The 25,908-nt window shown below is 46.7% G+C and overlaps 1 protein-coding gene across 5 annotated transcripts in view; it reads right to left on the minus strand.

The window, feature by feature from the left end:
- Nucleotides 1–25,908, minus strand: part of LOC137528643 (connector enhancer of kinase suppressor of ras 2-like) — a 563,792-nt gene that overhangs the window by 6,219 nt on the left and 531,665 nt on the right. For 4 of the 5 annotated variants that reach the window (XM_068250054.1, XM_068250051.1, XM_068250053.1 and 1 more), the window contains exons 20-22: nt 11,167–11,237; nt 7,800–7,903; nt 4,124–4,640 (exon numbers count right to left, since the gene is read on the minus strand). In XM_068250054.1, the coding sequence (XP_068106155.1) occupies nt 4,124–4,640; nt 7,800–7,903; nt 11,167–11,237 (692 nt within the window). The remainder of the gene's footprint in view (nt 1–4,123; nt 4,641–7,799; nt 7,904–11,166; nt 11,238–25,908) is intronic. The other variant, XM_068250052.1, reaches the window with a different exon arrangement.

The raw sequence follows: 25,908 nt of genomic DNA on the forward strand, positions 1-25,908 counted from the left end.
GGGAGGGCTACATACTGCCATATTTCACTATTAGCCTGTACCCATCATGCGATTTTCAGGGCGATATTTCTGACGAACCGCTATTTTTGAGCAATCGTTCCCATGAACTCGCAACATCGATACAGGCGTGCAATTACAGGAACGACTCTCAGGAACGTGTAACGATAACAACCATCTCATCAGATTGGATCTTTAAAATGTACCAGAGATCTAAAAATAGCAAAAATCGGTACTTACCCGGGGCTTCCTCCAGCCACATAAACAGTCCCTTGCCATCCTCCCGCGGTCTGCCATTCAGCAGCAATCAGCCCCGGTAACTGGCTCAGTCGCGTCAGGCTGGGTCTAGTGCGCATTTGCAAGAGGTCCATGCATGGGCAGAAGACCCAGACTTGACCCGACTGAGCCAGTTACCGGGGCTGATTGCGCCTGAACGGCAGGCCGCGGGAGGACAGCGAGGGACCCAGACGTGTTTAAGGGGCTGGAGGAAGCCCCGGGTAAGTATCGATTTTTGCTATTTTCAGATCTCTGGTACACTAAGATCCCTGACAATTCCCTCATAAAGTACCACGATCGCTAGACTTACCATTCGCACTCGTCGTGTGTCGTCGCATGTTCTCGCGGGTAGGAAGATGGATCGGGGAACCTTATTTGTCGGAGGGCGTCGCTGTGAGGTTCCCCAATCCTTCTTCAGGTGAGTATTGAGCCGTGCGTGGCGATATTGACGATACTACCTACTACCACGCAAATATAACCGATACTACCCCAGCAGTGTACCGCGAGATGTGCTATTAGTTACCCGCATACCACAAGCGATGCTACGGTAACATGCGTTAGTAATGCACGTTACCATAGCAACACTCACGAGACTCAAGTACCGCGAGTAACTCTAATAGCACATCTGGTGGTAGACTGCTGGTAGCAGCGGTGATATTGCTATGGGCTGTCTCCACAAACCAATATTACCGCTGGTTCATGCATTAGCCTCTATAAAACAAAATCATGAATGGATTTATAACTAGATGGAAAATACTAATCACAGATGAAATGGTGTTTCTTAACCTCCTGAGTGTTACGATGCTCAGGAGGTTTTGCATTGTCCGTGCCCCCCCTCCCCCACCCCCCAGGCTAGCTAGTATTGTTTACTGGCACCCCCCGATTGCCCACAACCACCCCCTCCCCCAATTGCCCGCTATATACAATACCATGCTGGAATCCCGCGATACGCGCAGTCTCCCCGCTCAGCTCCGGTCCTCACTATGGGGAGGATCGTACATGACGTGTTGACGTCATGCGCAGTCCCGATCCTCCTCATAGTAAGGACCGGAGCTGAGCAGGGAGGCTGTGCCTATCGCGGGATTCCGGCGTGGTAATGTATATAGCAGGCAATTGGGGGGGGGGGGGTATTGTGGGCAATCGGGAGGTGCCGGCAGACAATACTAGCTAGCCTAGTGCTAACTAGTATCTAAATGAGACACTTAAATAAATAAATTCATTCCGGCAATCCCCAATGCGCAGCAAAACCTCTGCAGCGGCATGCCCGACACAGTGTCGGGCATACCGCTAAGGAGGTTAAAGTGGAGCTTAACTCTTGCACAGGCCACAGGGAAAACATAGAGAAATGCACCCCTCATCGGTGACTAATCACAAGTGTCATTTGATCTCTCAGCTGTGCCAGCTGACTGCCTCGGCACAGCAGCTAATTTGTAAACACAGGATGGCAAAACCATGCCTGCTTCCATGAAAGCAGGAAGTAGACACACTGCAGATTTATTGCAGGATTTGTATCAACTTTAACAAAGAAATGTTTTTCTTTAAAGCGGAACTGTAAATAGTTTCACTTACCTGGGGCTTCCCCAAGCCCCCAGCAGCCGTCCTGTCCCGCGCCGGTCCGCCACGAGCCTCCGTTCTCCCGCCGCCAGCTACTTTCGGTTTCGCTGCCGGCCCACTGCGCCTGCGCGGCTCTGGCCACGCGTATCCTTTCTTCGTGTCCCCTGCTATTGCAGAGGGGAATGCAATGAAAAGATACGCTTGGCGGGGCTGCGCTGGCGTCGACTTACAAGTCTACGGCACGGCGGCGGGAGAACGGAGGCTTGGGTAGGACCGGCGTGGGACAGGACGGCTGCTGGGGGCTTGCAGAAGCCCCAGGTAAGTGAAACACTGTGTGCAAAAACTATTATAGTTCCGCTTTAAATATTATAATGCTGTTAGCTATCTTTTAGTGCAGAGAGGAAGTTCTGAGTTCAGGTCTGCTTTAAATAAAAGTATACAACTGAAAGTGCTGCAATGTGTCTCGCTAATTAGGAAGAGTGAATGGCGGGTAATAGGTAATCATTAAAGTGCGTAATTCAAATATTGAAGTTAACTCAATACCTCTAAATGGTGAGGTGCTAATTAACTGCAAGTCTGTAGATGTAATACGTCTACAATTCATTAGCACCTTTCTGTTCAGGAGTATCGAGTTCACCTCAATATTCTAATTACTTAATGATTACCAATCTGCCCAACATTCACTCACTTAGGAATGACAAATATAGTATTTGCAGTTGTTTATAGGACATTTATAGAGGAGGCATTTTATTTGTCCATTTTTCAAATTCTTAATTAACCCCTTAGCAGCCAATTTATTTAGAGCCTTGGAAGTGCTCCAGACCAATTGTAGCACTTTTTTTTCTCAATTTGCTACACTTTCTTGCTTCTAATTAGTACTGCTCTAATGTGTATTTCTGGCCACTTGTCACTAGGGGGCAGTGTGAGACTATAACCGAGGACTTCTGCTTTCAGTTTCTATATTTTCTGCTAGTAGAGAGTTCTGCAGACTGATGTCAAAAGCAGTGCTCTTTTTATACACCAGATAATTCCTTTGAAGCTGCTAATGGATTGATGTACACCTCATCTCATATTCTGGAGGCCAACTTGTAAGGAGTGACCACAGGGCCATGTTACACAGACTGTGTGACCACAGGGCCATGTTACACAGACTGAGTGACCACAGAGCCATGTTACACAGACTGAGTGACCACAGAGCCATGTTACACAGACTGAGTGACCACAGGGCCATGTTACACAGACTGGGTGACCACAGGGCCATGTTACACAGACTGAGTGACCACAGAGCCATGTTACACAGACTGAGTGACCACAGAGCCATGTTACACAGACTGAGTGACCACAGAGCCATGTTACACAGACTGAGTGACCACAGGGCCACATTACACTGACTGCGTGACCACAGAGCCATGTTACACAGACTGTGTGACCACAGAGCCATGTTACACAGACTGAGTGACCACAGGGCCACATTACACTGACTGCGTGACCACAGGGCCATGTTATACAGACTGTGTGACCACAGGGCCATGTTACACAGACTGAGTGATCACAGGGCCATGTTACACAGAGTGACCACAGGGCCATGTTACACAGACTGCGTGACCACAGGGCCATGTTACACAGACTGAGTGATCACAGGGCCATGTTACACAGAGTGACCACAGATTGCGTGACCACAGGGCCATGTTACACAGACTGAGTGACCACAGAGCCATGTTACACAGACTGAGTGACCACAGGGCCATGTTACACAGACTGAGTGACCACAGGGCCATGTTACACAGACTGAGTGACCACAGGGCCATCTTACACAGATTGAGTGACCACAGGGCCATGTTACACAGACTGAGTGACCACAGGGTCATGTTACACAGACTGAGTGACCACAGGGCCATGTTACACAGACTGAGTGCCCACAGGGCCATGTTAAACAGACTGAGTGACCACAGGGCCATGTTACACAGACTGAGTGACCACAGGGCCATGTTACACAGACTGAGTGACCACAGGGCCATCTTACACAGATTGAGTGACCACAGGGCCATGTTACACAGACTGAGTGACCACAGGGTCATGTTACACAGACTGAGTGACTACAGGGCCATGTTACACAGGCTGAGTGACCACAGGGCCATGTTAAACAGACTGAGTGACCACAGGGCCATGTTACACAGACTGAGTGACCACACGGGCATGTTACACAGAGTGACCACAGGGCAAGTCTAGTATTCAAGTATTTTTTACGAATTAATTTTTCTAGTAGTAGGGTTTCTTGTATATATTTTAGTTTTACCGTCCTTGCTGGAACTGCTGTGCCTCCTCTTCTGAGGCTCCTCCTCTGTTTTTTCCTCTACTACCAATTCGGAGTCGCTCTTTCCACGGGGCTTTCCTCTGTTGTCCCTGTTCCTGGGTAAACTCTGGCTGCGCTGTTTCTGTGTCCGAACGTGGGTGGCGTGACCCCTAGGACACTCTGCCAGGGGGAAGGGTCCGTCTCTCTCGTGGTTGTGGCGCCTCTGGACCGGTAACGTGGCCTGCTTCCGTCTTTCTGGAGACATGCCCATCCTACCCGCCACGTGCTCTGCATCAGGTGGCACCGTCTGGAGGAAGTGGAGCCCGGAGCTGGTCAGAGGAGTTTCTATGAGGTCTTGCCATGAGCGGCGCTCCCTGTAGGTGGGCCGACACCCCGAAGAGTGTGAGCTGCCCGTGGCGTCCTGCCGTGTCTCCTCCGCAGAGGAGTGGGAGTACGTGGATTCGCTGGAGAAGTGCCGCCCTCCATGTTTTTGTTCAGGGAAAGGGCTGGAAGAATTGCCCTGAGGGGAAAAAAAAAAAGTCATCCATCAGTATCTAGGCAACAAATATACACTCCTGACAAACCATTAGCAAAACCGGTTGAATGAGGTATACGGAGGCTGCCACATTTATTTCCTTTTAAGCAACACCAGTTGCCTGGCAGCCCTGCTGATCTGTTTGGCTGCAGTAGCATCTGAATCACACCAGAAACAAGCATGGAGATAATCTTGTCAGATATGACAATGTCAGAAGCATCTGATCTGCTGCATGCTTGTTCAGGGGCTATGGCTAATAGTATTAGAGGCAGAGGATCAGCAGGACAGCCAGGCAACTGGGATTGCTTAAAAGGATATAAATATGGCAGCCTCTTTATCCCTCTCGCTTGAGTTGTCCTTTAGGCTGGTTTCACACAACAAACTGGCGGCAGCATTGCGGTGCGGCGCACACAACGTACCGCAACATGGGAAGTATGAACTTCCCCATAGACTTTCATTAGGCTGTAATAGCAAAAAGAATTGCACAGCTGTCTGGAGTAGTTGCTGGTGTTGGACCCCCAATGCTGGGAATACACACATTTCGTTTTTGCTGAAGAATCGTTCTGATAGATAAATTCTGTCCTGTCCGATTCTCCGCTGGATTGTTTCCCGCTCGATTTCTCATAAAAGTGAATGGAAAAAAGATAAGAAAAACAAGCAGAAGAGAATCGATTGCGCGGAGAATCGACCGCAAAAAACGTATCGTGTGTTCCCAGCGGGGTTCACATATGACATAGCGTGAAAGGCTTCGTTTTACGTCATGTTTTATGTTAATGTTGTGTGCATTTTTTGTGTGTTTTTAACTGTGTTTTTGGTGCGTTTGCGATGTGTTTTTCGTGGGTTCTGTGTGCGTGTTAATGCTTTTGCAGTTCGCATATACAAAACGCATATGCATTTGTATGCATTTTTCATGCCTTTTTATATTTTCATTTATGCAAATCACTAGGAAGACAACAGTAAGCGAAATACAGCATCAAAAAATTATTTTGGGGGGGGGGGGGGAAATGCACATAAAAACGCATGCAAAACGCATACCATTGCATTCCAATTGACTTTCATTATATGCGTTCTATGAATATTATGCAACAAAACCAGTAAAAACGCAGGTTTGAAAACGCATTTTTTATATGTGTTTTCTCCTGCGGCGCATAGACGTCCATTAGCGGCAAAAACGCAGCGTTTTACGCAACGCTAGCATTTCTGCTATGCGTGCACCCGGCCTCAGGCAAGAGTAATCCAAACAATTTGTTCCATCACACATGTACAGAAATCTGACCGTACGCCGACCATCATTTCAATGCCAATCCAGTCCCCTTTGTCAAGACAAGGGCAGATAACATGTTTTGTGTGTTATCTGTCCTAACCTTGACAAAGGGGAGCGGATAGGCCCCGAAACGATCGTCGGTGTACGGTCACATGTCTGTATGTGTGTGATGGGACAATAAAAGGACACTGTTCTTGATTGAAGCCTGCATGCGGACTCCTTCTTTTTATTGTTTGGATTACTCTTGCCTTAGCGATCCAGCACCAGCAACTGTTCCAGACATGCATCACCAACGAACATTGGTGGTCATTTTCATCAATGTACATTTGCAGCAGACCAACTGACATTAATGCCATCCACGGCAAACAAACGTTCGTTACAATGATTGTGAACAATCGTTTACAATTTTCGTCCATCACTACTCCCTGGTATAGTGCCAATTGGTCACATGTAGAGCATGCAAGTGTTGCATTCTACATATGGCCAATTAGCTCTATATCTGATGAAGTGGGGTTGCGCATGAAACACTCTGCTTGGTGCTCACTAAGGGGTAGATTCACTAAACCGCAGTAAGCAAAATAATGTGCATAAAATCATATATACAGAGGCGCTAAGGTTTGTAAGAGATCTGCATGAGTCATGTGCTCCTTTTATAGCCTGAGGAAGTGGGATATACCCACAAAATGCATTGCACTTGTCTGGAGTATGTAAATAAACTATTTTTTGTTGAATAAATCAACGGCATCTTGTGTCTACTTCGAGGGGGTAAGTCCACCACTTCCTCCTTCATTTTAAAGAAAACCTGTAACGTCAAAAAGTTCCCCTGGGGGGTACTCACCTCGGGTGGGGGAAGCCTCGATCGGTCCTCCCGTGTCCCACAGCGGTCTCGCTGTACCCCTCCGAATAGCGGGGATGTAAATATTTACCTTCCCGTCTCTAGCACAGGCGCAGTATTGGCTCTCTGCTCATGAGATAGGCGGAAATAGCCGATCGCTGTCGGTCCGCTTTACTGCGCAGGCGCAAGTCTCCTGCACCTGCGTAGTAGAGCAGACCCAACTGAGATCGACTATTTCCGCCTATCTCCGTGCCGAGAGCTGCAACAGCGCCCCCGCTGGAACCAGGGAAGGTAAATAAATCAGCGCTTATCAGGCTTGTCGGGGGAGGATTCCGGGACACTTCGGGGGAGCCAGCACTGGATAGCTAGGAGGGGAGTAGGAAGCCTCATTGAGACCCTGAGGCGTCCCCCTCCCGAGGGGAGTACCCCCAAACTGCCAACCGCCCCCCCCCCCTTAAACGTTTTAGCCAATTTGTATCCTTCTGGCGCCTCTGTACAATTGTAGGATAAGATTATATGCATGATGAGTCGAGTAATTGCGTGTAATGTATTGCATTCGGCCCTACTCATAGCGCCGTAAGATTTGTTTTTGCATGTAATTCTGCTTACCACGCTTTAGCGAATGAACCCCTAAATTTCTTATGTCACAGATTATTATTTTTTTTTACCTGAGAGGTACAAACATCCAATTTTTCTTGGCCAATCATTGACCAGTTTTACCATCTCCACGAGGTTTGAGGGACAGCATATTTTTAATACTAGGAACAGCTTGTGAAGGTAAACTCTCATTACATGGAGGTGGTCGAAATGGCTAATGTGTGTACCAGGCGTTTGAATCTTTTTTTTTTTTTTTTAATAGATTTTTTTTCAGACTCCTTCTACACATAAATGTTCATTTCATATGATAAACAGAAGGCCGATTCCCCCACACTGTCCTTACATTTGGAACTTGTGTTTTTTCTATAATAGAAATCTATATGAAAGGCTGTTCTTTCTATAGAAGGTGACTGTGCTGTAAGTTATACAGCACTGCAGAGCGACTCACGGAGGAGTTCCGGTGGTAGGTGTCGCTGACTGTAGTCGCTGGTTCCTGCTTCAGAGTCATGGAGCCGTCTATATCGTCCTGATCACTCTCACTCCAGTAATCTGCTAAAGAAAAAGCAAGTCTCAAAGGCTGTATAGCTGCTGAAAGGGACGGACTGTCGTGATATTATGTATAAAGTACAGTTTTGCCTTCCTGCAACAGAAGGTATTTGCAAGTACTCAGCTAAGAATGAACAAGTTTCCTCCACAATGCATGCTTTGTGTACACAGATAACTCCCGATTCTAAAGGTACATACACACGTGCAACTTAATGCACGACCAACCGCCCAACTTGTTTGAGCGACCATTCAGTATACATGCACTGACCAACTAAACAACCAACTCATTTAAATACTGCACTCATACCATTGCCCGCATTAAAAAAAAACAACAAGTAATTCAAACAACTTGTACACACTTGGCTAACTTGCACGATAGTTGGTCAGTAGATCCACCGGTTGGATCGGGCAAACTGCACGTTATCAGTTAGTCGTCTAGTCGTTTACCGCCTGTACACGCGCCCAGCCTTTTGTCCAACAGACAAGTTGGAACAATAGTTGGGCGTAAAAGCTGCATGTGTGTATGAGTCTAAGGCCAGAAACCACTAGGAGCGATTTCTAAGCGCTAGTGATTTGAAAAAGCTCTTGCTAATGTAATGCTATGGGGGATTTTTAAACTAACATCACTTGAGTGGGATCTCACCCATCGCATTACATTAGCAAGAGTTATCAAATCGCAAAGCGCTCAGAAAATCGCTCCTAGTGGGTTTCTGGCCTAACGCTGGGTACACATGATGCAATTTACCGGCCGATTAATGGGTCGATTATTTCCGACCTGTTCGATCGGCTCCTGATCGATAAAGCAATCAATTTTGCACACTTAGCAATAGAAAATCTATTGCATTATCAATCGGGAGCCGATCAGACCTGTCGTAAATAATCGATTGACCCATCGATCGGGCAGGGATTTGCATCGCGTGTACCCAGCATCAAAGGAAACATCCGAGGAAATGTAAAAAAAAAAAAAAACTTAACTTACCTGGGGCTACCACCAGCCCCCTGGCAGCTGTCCTGTGCCCTCGTCGTAGCTCTGCCTCCAGTCGGTGACCAGGGGGGGGGGGGGGGGGGGGGAGGGGGGTCCCCCCTGGTGTAGATGCCGACCTCACCAGGTCGGCATCCACTGTGTCTGCTCGAGAGCCGCTCGCGGTCACGCTGACATCATCTGGAGTGTACTGTGCAGGCGCAGTAGTTCTGTGCCTGCGCAGAACACTCCAAATTACATCGGCGCAACACTGAGTAGCTCTCGAGCATGCGCAGTAGATGACGACCTGGCAAGCTCGGCATCTGCACCGGAGGAGACCGGGAGCAACTGGAGCTGTGGGGAGGGCACAGGACGGCTGGAAGGGGCTGGAGGAAGCCCCAGGTAAGTTGATTTTTTTTTTCATTTCCTCGGACATTCCCTTTAAGGGGCACCAAAAGAACAGACTGTACACAGTATTTACTATTAGGGATGGACAACAAATAATGCTAATGTACAAAACAGCAGAAGTCGTGATTAATAAATCAAAGTTTACTTTATTCTTTTAATCAGCAACGGTTTTAATTATGCAGTGATCTGCAATGACCTTTTATGGTGTCCATACATTAGTCGATTTGCCACCAGATTGACCATTAAATAGATCCCCTCTCCGATCGAATCTGATCAAGAAGGGATCCATTACCTGCCCACACACTACATACTGATTTCTGAAAATTGTCCTGCTACCTCCCCTCAAGTGTCTATGTGTCCGTTGGTGCAAATTGCGGCCTCCTTCCGTGTCCAGCATAAACGCAAGCGCACCTGTACCACGTCACCTGACAACGCCGCATGCGCCACTGTCACATGGTACAGGTGCTCACGGTGACACCGGAAGAGGCCAGGATTTGGGTTGGCGTGACAGGTGAGTCTTCAACGCTGCACATGGGCTCAGGGAGGACACGTGTAAACTTGGGAGTACATAGGTCGGGGGTACGGCCACATACCTGATCTAGTCCTTGCGATTTTCCCTCATTCCTGACTCATTTTGGCCAGAAATCTGTCAAAAGATCAATCAGATGGCTATGTTTCTGTACCGATTTTCCTTCAGTTGATCAAAAGGTCAATCGGCCTGCAAAATCGAATAATGTATGGCCACCCTTATGCCCCTTCTCCACTTGTGCATTGCTCGTCACATTTTCAGCAGTTATGCAATCTGCAGGACATCAGAAGTGAGCAGACGGCACTGTCTGATGTTTCCATCCATGCCTACACTTTGGAGTATAGATCTTCCCGTCTTGAGGAGTTCCTGCATAAACCTTGGAGTTTGAGAGTTCCCACCCATCCTAGCGTTTCCACCTCGAAATCTATGTGTTTCCACTAACATCAGAGTTTGTGCGTTTCTGAGGGTTAAGTTTGCTCATCCTCACATTGACATTGGACTTTATCACCCACACTCATGGTTTTCCCACCCACTGTCATGTATGCGTTCTAGCGCTCCTTGGTATTTGGGGGCTCCCATTCATCTTGGTACGTAGGCATTTATGCCTCTGTCTACCAGTTTGGGTATTTCTAGTTTACTCCAAAAACAAGTAATGAAAAAATTGAAAATAATTATCATTTTGATGTATCGTGCAGTTTCATCTGGATGTGACTTCTCCTTGTGACTATTGCCTCATATTTTTCATTTCTGTTGGCCAAGATTTTGGCCAGATTAAAGCGGTTTAAAACCCTGACATAATATTCAATAAAAACATTTTTTCCTACTTTTTATATACCATACGGTTAGTATATTTGCAATTGTGCATAAGTATTATTATTCATTTAGAAGTTATAGGTTCCCAAAAGTACAGTTTTTTTTGCTTTGTGAACTGACTTTGCATTTTATTAATAACTGGTTTTATTCATTATATCGTGAAGCCAGACATGCTTTGACTCTCTGTCTGTGTTGAGCAGCTTCTCCATAGTCAGAGAATGTGTCACATTCCTCACTTGATACATTTAAGTAAACACAAGATAACATTATCTACAGCTTCTGATGCATCCACATTTCACTGCACTGAACTTTCAAGCTCTCTGTGTAACCCTTCCAATCCTGGTCTAGTAAAAAAAAAAATGCTGGTTGCATATAATGCTGTAAATAATGTTTTAGAGCATGATGAAATGCTGGGTTATATTCCGCTTTAATAAAAGTTCATCCTAGTCAGCAACGGTGACACCTGCAGGCTGTAACATGTCACTACATGCTATGCAAATTGTATATACCCCAGCCTTACAGGAAATAAGAACAGACAGATAAGCAGCACGGATTTACCTTCATTGGGCCTGATGTCCTTTTCGTCTGGTGTGTATCCAATAGCAGCGAGGCCCAGCCGGTTCATCCACCTGGGAGGAGGGAGACAGGAAAGGAATATATTGTAAATGTTAAATATTGGACAGACAGGGCTATAGACCACCCTGTACAGCATAAAAGCATGGCAAAAATTATCTCATCACATAGTTTATAACTATGCAACATGTGGCCAATAAAGTCCTACAGGTGCTCGAAGCCAGTGCACTTTTACCTTGAGGCACAGTTTTATTGACCTGATGAAGCAGGTGGATGCCCACGAAACGCATTGTCCGCAGTGTTTTGAATACATTATTTTTGTATTGTATTTATAACTTTGTCTAAAGGTCATTTTTTTCTTGCCTTTTAAACTGTTTTTAATCATTTTATACATCTTGCAGGACGCCTTCCTCCTAGTATTGACAAGACTGTGTATTATGTAAGCATTTTAAAAAAAATGATCTCATAGTTTATAGCTATGCAAAAAACATATGGCCAAACATCGACGGCATCGTATTAAAGCGGATGATGAAAACCTAACTATAACAAGTAACTTTTCTATATATCTTATCTAAGGTTTACATAGTTTCCACAGCAAATCTAGCTGCAAACAGCTTCAACGGTGTATGCTTATTTATTCCCGTGATACAATGAGGGCAGCCATGTTCTGTTTGTCACATTGTCACAGGCTGAGGGCTGAAGATGCTATCAGCTTTCCTGTGTGTAAATTCAGTCCCCTCTCCTCCTCCCTCCTCCCCTCTGCCTCTGAAATCTCTGGCTAGTAACCTCCTCCTCCTTCTGCCCAGACTGAGCTCCCATAAGCCCTTGCTACTGTGCCAAGGCACTCTGGAGAAGCTGTGGGTGAGGCTTTTTTAGTTTATAGGGAATTAGAGTATTAAAACAAAACAAAAAAGGATTTGGCTTGAGGAAGGCCCTATAAATTATATGGAAGGAACACAACTATGCAATGAGTAAAAGTTTATCTCGGATCCACTTTAAGGGAAGAAGATTAGGTGACTTCCTCGATGGTGTTCTCTCTTTCTCCCCATAGGCTGTCCTAGTAGTCGCTGTGATTTACATCTAAACAGATGAGGGCCCTTTCACCCTTTCACCGCACCCCACCGCTGGGCAATGAAAGTCTATACTGTCACATTATGGCGCAACGGAAGTGATGTTTTTGCCGCATCCCCGACGCAGGCCCAAAACTATGTTACCGCGCAGCTTCTGTGTCGACTTGCGTCATGTTACTCTATGGCGATGCAGGGAATTTTAAAAAGTGACCGACGCAGCGTCGCGGCTCACATGCGCAAAAGCGTATATTTTTACAATATGCTTCCGTGCTCTTCCAGATACCTCGAAGCAGGAAGTGACGGCAAGCGCATGTCACTTCCTGCTTGGACCAATGCCAGATGAGGAATACCGCTGTAAGATCCGGTGGCTGCTCATGGCGGCGGAACACCGAGACCCACGCTGAGGTGCAAGCCTCTGGGTCTCGACCTGAGTACTGCTCTCAGTATGCGCTCCGCCGCCGTAAACATTAACTACGTGTGTGAATTGCGTGTCAGCATCTCTGCTGACATGCTCTCTGTTGATTGGTTACTTTGGATTCCTTTGCTTTTTGAGTGGTTAGTTCTAGTATAAATGAATGGTGAGCGCCCTCTGTCATCGCCCGTGATAGCCTATGCTGGGCTTGTTGCTGAGATTGCGCTCACACCAAGTAGCCTGTCTTGCTACCGACTTGTGTCTGTCTCTTGACTAAGCTTCTTTCAGACTGCCTTATTGTTGCCGACCTCTGCCTGTATCTGACCACACTTCTCTATTGGATTACCCATTGCCGACTCAGCTAGTACCCGCATTCCCCTGACTGCCACTTGGACCGACCTCTGCTTGTAAAACGGACTTCCATGAACTCTGCCTGGACTGATTCTAGCCTGTCATTGACCACGCATCTGTCTAGTGATTATACTTCAGCCACAGCCTGCTATCTTGTCATCATCTGGAATGCCTCAGCTTACAGGCCTTAGGTGACCATTAAGTCTACTGTGTTGCATTGCTCATTGCTGTGTTTGGTGATTGCTGTCTGCCAGTTTGTATGCTACATCTGCCTGCAGGGTATTGTAGTTTGTATTAGGTAGGCGTTTCCGCAGGCGTTAGAGCTGGGCTGTTGGTCAGTCATATGGGCACACAGCCTGACTCATAGTAGGTGACCAGAGAAGACTGACAACCGCATAGTAACGCGGTATTCCCCAAAGGCCTGGTTTTGGCGGTGCGGTGTGGCTGCCGCATCGCCAGTTTGTAGTGTGAAACCGGCCTCAATGTAGTTATAGAAGGCAAGATGGGGTTTTCATACAGTCTAAAGCTAGTCTAAACTAACATACAGTCTAAAGCTAGTCTAAGTTTCATTTAATGCGCATCTTGCCTGACCAAGGTCCCTATTAATGGTACAGTATTTTCTTCCGATAAGATCAATCCAATTTGCAAGATAAGTAAGTAATCGAGGTGTAATTATTGATTGTTCCCATAAACTTTCTCTCTTTAGATACGATCATAAATTCTGACATTCTAATCTACAAGATTCCGTATTCCGATCGACCACAGATTTGCTTCACAGCGATATGCTTCACGTGCTGCGTGGTATTCTGTACAGTTTGATCGTAAAAATCTGATCGAATGATTGCATCTGAGGAAAGTATTATATCAATAATGGGAATCTTTTAATGGGCAAGCTTTTCAGCAGACTGAAATTCAGACTTACAATAGTGCAGGTTCTGTGCAGTAATGGTTAACAATTTCCTTTTTACAACCTCACCCTATTTAAATGAAATCTGTACAAAGAAAAAAAAATGATTTTATCGGATATATAACTCTGTTTCTCAGATGCGTTCAGAAGTGACGATGTCACCGGCAAAATGGCAGAATGTAGTCAGCGATAGGGACGGTCAAAGAGATGATAATAAAAGATAAAGTTTGCTTAAAGGACACCTGAGGCGAAAATAAACTAATGAAATAAACAATTTTATCTATCCTTCTCCTAAAAATGACTTTTTAAGATATTTCACAGTTTCATTTTATATTTAAAGGGAACCAGAGGACCCCAAAAAAGCTTTTATACATACATGGGGCTTCCTTCAACCCCATATGCACGGATCGCTCCCACGCCGCCGTCCTCTGCTGCCTGGATCCGCCGGTACCGGGGCCAGTCGGCCGGCAGACGTGGCCAATTGTCCGCATCACACGGGGCTCCCTCCATGTATGTACGCGTGAGGTTGCCTACTGCGCAGCCTCACGCGTACAGACATGGAGGGAGCCCCTGTGATGCGGACAAATGGCCGCGTCCCCCGGAAGTGACGGGACCCGGTACCGCCGATCCAGGAAGCGGAGGATGGCGGCGTGGGAGCGATCCAGGCTTATGGGGCTGGAAGAAGCCCCAGGTATGTATAAAAGCTTTTTTTTTTCGTTCCTCTCTGGTTCCCTTTAAATCTACTTTTTAAGTTTTTACTGTTTTATTGTTTTTGCTTAATGACACATTAATTTAAGTATGGCAGAGCTAAAATCTATGAACCATTGACCCTTTTTATCTCTCTCCTGCTCTAAGAAGCCATTTTCTGCCAGGAAAGTGTTTTATAGATGGAATTTCTTATCAGTGAGGGTCACACTGTAGTCTGACCCAATCCTGACTGAGGGCTGGTGCACACCGAGCGGCTTTTTGGGCGTTTTCAGATCCGCTTGCGGCTGCGGATCTGCTTGGTCAATGTATCTCAATGGGGTGGTGCACACCAGAGCGGGAGGCGTTTTGCAGAAACGAAAAATGCCTGGGTGAGGCATTTTTTGGATTTCGGATGCGTTTCTGCCTCAATGTTAAGTATAGGAAAAACGCAAACCGCTCTGAAAAACGGCACTTCAGAGCGGTTTTGCCGGCGTTTTTGTTACAGAAGCTGTTCAGTAACAGCTTTACTGTAACAATATATGAAATCTACTATACTGAAAACCGCAGCAGCAATCCGCAAAACGCTAGCAAAACGCCTCATAAAAATAAAAAAAAAGCGTTTCAAAATCTGCTAGCGTTTTGCGGATCTGCTTGCGGTTTTTGGTGTGCACCAGCCCTAAGACAGGAACTGCCACTTACATGCCTGATGTTTAACTCTTTCAGGCAGAGAAAGAAAAAAAAAAGGAACACAGCCTAGTTATTTGTGGGTTTGACACTGTACATACACATGTCTATCTCATCATGTCACATGTCACCTCGGGTATCCTTTAAGTATTTTCATTTCATCACCAGCATTACAGAGGGAGAAATACAAATACAGTATATTGCAGCTCTCTAACAAAGCTGTAGTGGCGAGGCATCCCCAGCAGATGTCGCTCTGTCACCGCGCTGTGCAGACCGGGCTCCACCTGCCTCTTCTGTAGACTGATGCGCAGTAATAAGCTAAATGGAAAGTGTCATCTGCACTCTACCATCTGTAAAAGGATGAAATGACCACAGACTTGCTGCAATACAGAAGCGAGGCCAGGAGCTTTGTTAAGCTTTCAAAAAGATTTCCATACACATCCAACTGCACAGACTCCGCACACACTGAAATATTTCTTCAATAAACTGATGCTAGGAGCAATGCACTAAAATGCAAAGTGCGGCACTAACAGCAGCCAATTAAAGTATGCCTTGCGCTGGTCTGCATGCCTTTATTTAGGCAATGGTGATGACATCACGTCTGATGATGTCACCAGGCTTCCCAACATCAGCATCACGACCCTAAAGCCTTTCCCCCAAAGGGTAGAAAATCGAGCAAGACGAACGACAATTCGCTTTGATATCGAAATTCGCATACCACGAGCTTAGAAGAACAATCTACGATGAATCTCGTGCATTTTGAACGACCATCATGACGGATAACATGAGCAGATAATCGTTCACCGCCAGCAGTGTGTACAGAGCTGTGAACGATTATTAAACAAAGTGTCCATGAAGTCTACGGTGCTTGTTGCACGTTCACCATTGTGTAATGATCAGATCGTTTACCGTATCACTCGTCAACACATCAGGTGGTGTAGATATCATCCTCCATGAGGCCCTGAAGGATGAGGCCCACTTCCTGCTATACTGCAGCAAATATGCACCGTGAGGACTGCCCACTTTCAGAGACTCTCTGCCCACATCCTACTGGGGGAAGAGTAAAGAACCGTGCAAATAGGTGCCCGATATGTCACTACCTGCCACCAACTGAGAGGAACATGGTAACCCATGGACTGTATATCCCTTACACTGCCCCCTATATCCTCCCCACCCCTATGGACTATATATCCCAGCCCCTATACTGTCCCTTAGATCCTCCACACCCTGATGGACTGTGCATCCCAACCCCCTACACCCTTCCCTTATTCCCACAATGCCCCCCAACCCCCCGCTACTGTTTGTATTTGCGAATTCTAAATATATTTGGTCCTGCCAATAAAGCTTTTTTGGATATCGTGAAAGATATATCATGAAAACAGGATTCCGGCAAGTTATTCACATAATCGATCTTTCAGTGGGTACGTAGCTTAACCCAATGGGCTACTGTCATGGTTTGTTATAACCGGTGACGTATCAGCACATATCGCCAGCTGTCAGACAGATTTCAAGCTCTCTGCTTTCAGTATTCAGATTCCCGTCAACAAGACGCAACCCTCCGCCAATTTCCATTCTTGTGTTTCCAGAGGGGAGGTGAGGTCATCAAGGACTGCGGATCTCGGGGATGGATTGCTCCAGTAGACATTGGTTCTCTGCGGGGCTGGGCCCCTCTCTCTCCGTTTCATCCTCTTCCACCTCTTCTGTATGCTGCGGCGTGCTGCGGGACGGCTGCCTGGCATTCGCTCCCTGATATTGATAAATAGAAGTCTATTTATAGCCCGGCCTCTGCCTCATATCTCGCAGCTCAGCAAGCCTTTTCCGCAAAGGGAGAAAAAAAGCAATTAGGATTCCACCTCTCCGGAGGGTTCATTTATCAGAGCTCCTCATGCGCAGGAAGAGGGTGAGAATTCTACGGCGGAGAGGGAGCCAGATCTGTGCCGTCACACCAGGCTGCCTCACCGGGATGCCGGAATATTGAAGTAGAAACGGGCTCTGATCCCATAGTGACACGTTTATAGGTAGCTATCCTTCTATTGGGCTTAGAGGACCACTGTCACCCGTTCTAGCTGTGTTCCTTGACCATGGCGGATGGATATGCATGTAGCAATATTTATTATATGAACATCATGGCTAGAAACAAGTAATATAGAAGCATTAAATCTAACCCGATGTTCTGTAGGTCTTCTTGGTCTCACTAAAACAGCTCTGAATGACCGGATTTGATTGATTCACAAAAGGCCAGTCATTGTTGATGTCTACTAGAATCAGAATCATCTTTATTTCACCAAGTACGCGTAGTGACGTACCCAGAATTGTAGGTGGTACACATGCCAACGACAGTAATGGCAATAAAAGACAAGACATGGTTGAAATGAGAATATACATGGTACAAACAATAGAAGCATGCACTGATCAGTGATTGAGGTCAACAGTTAGTGTGTAGGGCGAAGTCTGCAAAAGAGATCAGGGTTCTAAGTTCAGGGTGGGCGACAGATACGGTCCAGAAGACAGGTGAGGTGATGATTCCCAAGGGATAAAGTATTATTATTATTATTATTATTATTATTATTATTTAGTATTTATATAGCGCCGACATATTACGCAGCGCTGTACAGTGTATATATATATCTTGTCACTAACTGTCCCTCAAAGGAGCTCACAATCTAATCCCTACCATTGTCATATGTCTATATTATGTAGTGTAAGTACTGTAGTCTAGGGCCAATTTTTTAGGGGGAGCCAATTAACTTATCTGTATGTTTTTGGAAAGTGGGAGGAAACCGGAGTGCCCGGAGGAAACCCACGCAGACACGGAGAGAACATACAAACTCTTTGCAGATAGTGCCCTGGCTGGGATTCGAACCAGGGACCCAGCGCTGCAAGGTGAGAGAGCTAACCACTACGCCACCGTGGGGGGAGGAGGAGGCTGGAGTTCAGTAAGAGGACAGCCTGGGGAAATTAAGTGCTCCTGGTGGTCCTGGAGATGATGGTTCTGAAATGGTGGCCTGACGGAGGAGCTTGAAGAAGAGATTGCCTAGGAGTGAGAGATTGTGTGAGATCCTGTTGGCCCCTAGTCCTCATTCTGGTAGTGTGGAGGAAATCTAGGGGTGGCAAGGGTGATCCTAAGATCTTTTCCGCAGCTATGGAGTCTGTTTTTGTTGCAAGTGGTTGCCCCTGCAGACCAAACGATGAGGGGGGAGCAAAGCATGGATTCCAAGGTGGCCGTGTAGAAACTGATGAGCAGCTATGTGAGTACATCAATTTTACCAGCATTTTGGGAGCCATTTCCATTGAACCATGGTCTCCAAAAGTCCTCAGGTGTCCTGTGGTAAGATGCACCAATATATTAGCAGGAAATCCTTTAAATTTTGCAAGTTGCAAGGTGAGTCGGCCCAGAATGGACTTAAATTTCTTTGAAGCATACCTGAACTGAGAGGGATACGGAGGCTGCCATATATATCCCCAATAATAGTTACTTGGCTATCCAGCTGCTACTCTGCCTGTAATACTTTTAGGCAAAGACCCTGAACCAGCATGCAGATCGAGTGTTTCTCACTGACTGGATTTGCTGCATGTTTGTTTCAGGTGTGTGTTTCAGACACTACTGCAGCCAAAGAGATCAGCAGGAGTGCCAGGAAACTGGTATTGTTTAATAGGAAATACATATGGCAGCCTCCATATCGCTTTGACTTCAGGTGCGCTTTAGCACATTCCAAAGATGCTTGATTGGACTGAGTTCTGGAGAATTCAGTATCTTAAGATAGTATGATTCATCAGACCAAGCCTCGTCTTCCATCACTCCATGGACCGGTTGCTATAGCAGAGTGACGCATTCTGCTGTGATGGAGAGGGGAGGAGGGATGGCGTGCAGCGCATGACAAAGCAGATTCTGGCGGGAGGATAAAGGGGAAGCACAATGTTATTTAAAGATCTGGCGTTCTGGATCTTTAATTGAGCCTGGGAGACACCTGTACACACGTTACATTCTTCGACCTCTACACACATCTCCCACTCCTCTACATGGTCCTCTAGACAGGCTTCCCTCCTCTCCACAATGATCCCCCCCCCCCCCCTACATGGACCTCTAGATACAGTAGATCCCCTTTCGGTACTTCCTCCCCTCCACATGGTCCTCAGCAGATTCCCCTCCCTATTGATCTTCCTCTCCTCCCCACTGATCTCCCTCTTCTCCACATGGACCTTTACACAGACCTCACTCCCCTTAACATGGACTTCTACACAGTACTTCCTCCCCACTGCACTCCCTCTCCTCCACAGTGATTTCCCTCCTCCTCATGGACCCATTTACAAGCATCCCTCCCCCTTTACACAGACCTGCCCCCTCCACTCCACACAGACCCCCCTCCCCTCCACAATGATTTCTCTCCTCCACGTGGACCTCTACACTCCTCCCCCACCTTCTATAGGGCCTCTAGATACAGTAGATCCCCCGTCCCACCCATCTGTTCTTCCTCCCATCCACATGGACCTCAACACAGATTCCCCTCCCCTTTTTACTGATCTCTCCCCTCCACATGAGCCTCTATACAGATCCCCCTCCCCACTGCTTTCCTTTTCCTCCACATGAACCTCTTCACGGACCTCACTCCCCTCAACATCGACCTCTACACAGAACTTCCTCCCCACTGATCTTCCTTTCCTCCCCACTGATCTTCCTTTCCTCCACATGGACCTCTACAAAGACCTCACTTCCCTCAACATGGACCTCTACACAGAACCCCCTCCCCAATGATCTTCCTGTCCTCCCCACAGATTTCCTTTTACTCCACATGGACCTCTACACAGACCTCACTCCCCTTTAACCTGGACCTCTACACAGAACCCCCTGCCCACTGATTTCCTTTTCCTCCACATGAACCTCTACACCAGGGGTCTCAAACTCAATTTACCTGGGGGCCACAGGAGGCAAAGTCAGGATGAAGCTGGGCCGCATAAGGAATTTTAAAATCGCGGCGCATCGCCGCCTCTGCCCGCCCCTCTCACTCTTCCTTTACAGAGAGGGGCGGTGAGAGGCGGCAATCCGTGCGGCGATTGACGTCAGGAGGGGCAGAGCTGAAGCTGAAAGCTCTACCCCTTCCAGGAAATGCCGGCGGATTGCCCCCCGGGCGATTTAGGGGCTCTGCAGCCCTCGTTTAGCGGCGGGGATGCGGCGGATTACTTGGGAGCACTGAAGCGAACTATAGGGAAGCTTTTGCCGGCGAGGGCCACAAAATATTGCATCGAGGGCCGCAAATGGCCCGCGGGCTGCGAGTTTGAGACCCCTGCTCTACACGGATCTCACTCCCCTCAACATGGATCTCTACACAGAACCTCCTCCCCAATGATCTTCCTGTCCTCCCCACAGATTTCCTTTTCCTCCACATGGACCTCTACACAGACCTCACTCCCCTTAACATGGACCTCTACACAGAACCCCCTCCCCACTGGTTTCCTTTTCCTCCACATGGACCTCTACACACAACCACTCCCATCCACAATTATTACCCTACTCCACGTGGACCTTTATACAAGCACCACTCCCCTCTACACAGGCTTCCCCCCTCTGGTCCACACAGATCCCCCTCCCCTCCACATGGATCTCTCTCCTCCACATGGACCTCTCCCTGAACCTATAACCTTTTCTCAGTTCTCACCACCTCCACGAGGCTGCTCTAAGCAATTTCTCTATTCATTTTCTACTTACTTCAAGTAAGCTTTTTCGAGAGTGACCTAAGAAAATTAATTTCACAGATAACACTGTCAACATTCACCATTTTATTCCAGTGAAGATTGCACCAGTTATGTGCATCGATCTATCGCAGCACTTTTTCCTGAAGACTAAAAGGAGGAACTTGCCTCGAGGTCGGGTTATTTTTTGCTCTGTGTATACTTCGCCACTTCTTTCATAATAGTTTGTTTTCAGTTCCTGTCACAAGTTCCCTTCTGAAATTTCTGTACCGTGCACAAATATTTTGCAGCAAGTGAAAGGCAATTATTTCACAAATGCTTCTCAATAAGCCCCCCGCCGCTGGGTTACAGCTGTGGCGTCACTGGAGACGCGGCGGGCGTTGACTCCGAGCCTTTATCGCCGATTGACAATAGGAGAACCATGGCGTAGCCAGCACAATTACAGCATCAATCCCGTCCCTCGTACAAGCGCGTTTGATTGGAACGCTGGACTACAAAGACGCCATTGTTGGGAATATAAATATGGACAATTATCACCACACTTAGCCCCATCTGTGCGATTCTTCACATAAGAATGAAATTAATCTTCCCTTCCAATAATTACACGCTTAACTTTCTGGTCACGTTTTCGCTGCTCCAAAGAGGAGTCACATTTTATTTCTCTCAATCAAGCTATGCTAGAGCGGCGTTGCCCTCAAAACCTGTTTATGGCTTTCTTACAGAGGGTGACAAAGACGGAGTATAGCCCTCACCTCAGGAATAACCTTATGGCCAGAAATGTGTGTTTAATTCATGTCTGTTTACCAAGCAGATGGCTTGCTTACTATGGTTTGAGAACACTGAAGAACGTAAGTGATCTACCAAACATGACCTGGATAAGAATAATAATAGAACGCACGCCACTGCATGGACCTGACTGAAGAACGTAAGTGATCTACCAAACATGACCTGGATAAGAATAATAATAGAACGCACGCCACTGCATGGACCTGACTGAAGCTGACTGAAGAACGTAAGTGATCTACCAAACATGACCTGGATAAGAATAATAATAGAACGCACGCCACTGCATGGACCTGACTGAAGCTGACTGAAGAACGTAAGTGATCTACCAAACATGACCTGGATAATAATAACAACAACACACACACCACTGCATGGACCTGACTGAAGAACGTAAGTGATCTACCAAACATGACCTGGATAATAATAATAATAGTACGCACGCCACTGCATGGACCTGACTGAAGAACGTAAGTGATCTACCAAACATGACCTGGATAATAATAATAATAGTACGCACGCCACTGCATGGACCTGACTGAAGAGCGTAAGTGATCTACCAAACATGACCTGGATAATAATAACAACAACACACACGCCACTGCATGGACCTGACTGAGGAACGTAAGTGATCTACCAAACATGACCTGGATAATAATAATAATAGTACGCACGCCACTGCATGGACCTGACTGAAGAACGTAAGTGATCTACCAAACATGACCTGGATAATAATAATAATAGTACGCACGCCACTGCATGGACCTGACTGAAGAACGTAAGTGATCTACCAAACATGACCTGGATAATAATAACAACAACACACACACGCCACTGCATTGACCTGACGCCATTCCATGGAGCTCTCTGATACAGGTTGGATTCTCTAAGGCCTGGAATCCACTAGGAGCTCTTTTCTGAACGCTTGGTGATTTGAAAAACTCTTGCTGATGTAATGCTATGGGTGTGATCCCCCTTGAGCGATGCAATTTGTAAAAATCCCCCGTAGCATTGCATTAGCAAGAGCTTTTTTCAAATCACTAGCGCTTAGAAAAGGCTGCTAGTGGGTTTGAGCCCTGTCTTTGCCCTCTTCTTTCGTGACTGACCCCCGCTCTTATAAGGAACATATGTTCTCGGTTTCTCATATTTTATGAGAAATTGTCAAGAGAACTTCCTAAAGTGGTCCATACACTCAGCCAATCGATTGAAATCGGTCGATCAATCGATTGCCCGAATGATTGATTTGCAGCCGATTTCGATCGATTTCAATCAATTTGACATGCTGGAAAATCTAGGTCGATCTGTTGAGATTGCTTATCATTTTGCATTGACCCTAATGGAAATCTGATGGCAAAAAAATGCCATCAGATCGATTTTCAATAGATTTCATACTGAAATCTATTGGAATTCTATCCTAGTAAAAAATGTTCCTAAACACATCAGATAGATCAGAAATCTATCTGATGATCTATCTGCTGCTAATCTAACGAGTGTATGGCCACCTTAAGCTGGGGTTTTGCTCCTGAATAAGTGAACGATCTTCAGGGCTATTTACCCCAGGGCCCCCAATCTGGCTGCCACCACCGAGATCTCCCCCCTTAACTTCATTGTGCTCCTTGGAGGCCCTGCACCATTTTTGGCAGCACAGCAACCCACCTGTCCCGGCACGCTGCTCCAGTCCGAGCATTCTTGTCTTTATCCTCAGTCACCAGGTGAATAATACTGCGGGATGGAATTCGGCGGGTCATGGAGAAGAGGCAGCCAGTAGGAATGAAGATGGGGAGAACAGACAGAGCAGTGCGCCAGGGCAGGTGAGTTGCTATGCTGATAAAACCTTATAGGGGCCCCAGAAATGCAAGTCAAGGGAAGGGGGGTATTCTGAGGCCCCCTTTGCCTCTATGATAGTGCCGGCCCTGTCAATACGTTGCCGTCAAGGTTCCCAAAAAGTGTTAAGTCTTCTTGAACCTCGGCTTTTGCAGCTATGACTAATGATATAGGTTAAACATATGGGGTCACTGCTCCAACCTAGGGGTTAAAGATGCAATATTGATACAAATCTCACCAATAGGAGAAATTGGGGTTGTTGTACAAAAGTGTCGTGATATTGCCATGCGCAGACAGAGCACAGCAATACTACCGTTACTACTGTGTACTAGAGTAAGCACAACCCGCCGTACTTTAGTAGCGTGACCATTGCTACAGTAACACACGTTACTAACGAGTGTTAACATTAGTAACACTCATTACCATAGCAACGGTCATGCATGCTCTAACGATGGCTGCAAGTCTTTGCATCCTACCTTTGTGAGTACATATCGTCATTATTTATATCTCTACCTTTCACAAGGATACGGCACTATTGGGCTGCTGGTCTAGCTGATCCTGGTTTGTAAAGGACTACAGGAACCATCGTCGCGTCCTCATTTCCACAGCGATCATTTCCCCGCGTTCGCTGCGGTTTTATTTCACGCCGAACACTCATCTTCTCATCTTCCCCGGGAAGCTATCCTATTAACGGGGATGTCACAGGCACAATGCAACGTGACAATCATGAACATGTCGGCTATCTGCAATGTCATTCTCTCCGTCACACGCTACATATATCACACACCGCTAAGTGACAGCGACGCCATCGGCAATGAGCCGGATTCCCTGATAGCTCCTGGAAACAAACAAGAAAGAAAAGTAACAGAACAACAGACGTAAATGGCGAGTTTTATTTTCGCCTCTCCGCGGGGACCCGGCGAACTCGGAGGGTAATTACGTTATTGATTTTTACTCTCCCATCACATATGGCTGGAGGGTGACTCTGCACTCGCCTCTGATAGGAAGACATTCCTAAACTGTGCCATGATAGCGGGAATTTGGCGTTCTTGCCCGCTGGTGTTTTATAGCTCTTGAGGACAACATCGCCACCATAGTTCCACGATCTGTTTCTGAAAACAGCTGCAGTTTTCCGCAGACCATTCTTTGCGTTTTCCGCACTTGTCAGTCAGGTCACAGCAGGTAACAATATGAGCAATATGACTCACCAATCGTTTTTTCACTGCGCGCGAAACGCACATTTTAACACTTGACCGGGAATGCCCATAGAAAAGCATTACCTGCGTTTTCACATGAATTTCGCCTTGTGGCAAAACGGCTGTCATTCCCCCAAGTGTGACACCTGCCTGAATATTTCATAAGTGATACACAATTTATACATTTGTTACACAATAATAAGGGCTTAAAGCGATCCAGAGTCGGCATCATTTGATAATAAAAAACATACGACCTGATCTGGGGTGGGGGAGGGCATGTAGCGTCCACCATCGCCAGTCCCCGACCCCCTGAAGTCTGTAACGGCTTACTTTCGTTTTCAGGGGTCATGACACAGCAGACAGAGCTTTGTGCTTTCATCCCAGAAGCACTGAGCTCCAGAAAGGCGGGGAACGGGCGGGGAATAGGCAGCAAAGGGCCAGTAAGAGGAGGAAGGGGGCGTTCCTGATGCCCAAAAGGGGCAGTTTTCAGGAGTCCCTCCCCTGCAAGGGACGCCCCTTTCCATTGAGATTGCCGACAAGCTGCATGTCAGCAATTTCTGGGGGGGGGGGGGTGTCGCAGCACAGAGCAGGGGGGGCTGAGAGCAGCGTAGAGGGGACACAGAGGCATGGTATAAAGCAGGGAACATGCCTCTGTGTTCCATATGCTCCCCTTGAATCTGCCTCAGGTACACTTTAAGCATATGGTTGTCTTGGTCTGCAAGTGGCCATGTGTTTTGTGCCTGGTGCACACGATCTGATTTTTGATCGATTTTCCATAGAAGTGAACAAAAATTGTTCGGAAATCAGATTAGACATGTTCGAAATAATCGATCTGACAGTACATCTGCCAGAAAATCTCCTCGTGTGCACCAGGCATTAGAAGACGCCACACCAGTTTATACCTTCCTAGAGATTCAGACAGGGGGCACGCTTGTTGTTACAATTGTTACGATTTTGTGTGGTTTCCGGTGCTCGCCGATTGCATTTTCTAAGCAGCAATCTGTAATCAAATCAATACTTTAGGAAGACTCAGAACCGTTTTTTAGACTTTTTCAACAAAAACTTTTCTGCACGGAAACTAAATTTATATCCTAAAGTTCTCCACCTTCCAATGAGCGACTTTAA

This window comes from Hyperolius riggenbachi, chromosome 8 (genome assembly GCF_040937935.1).
Source record: "Hyperolius riggenbachi isolate aHypRig1 chromosome 8, aHypRig1.pri, whole genome shotgun sequence".
Lineage (NCBI taxonomy): Eukaryota > Metazoa > Chordata > Amphibia > Anura > Hyperoliidae > Hyperolius > Hyperolius riggenbachi.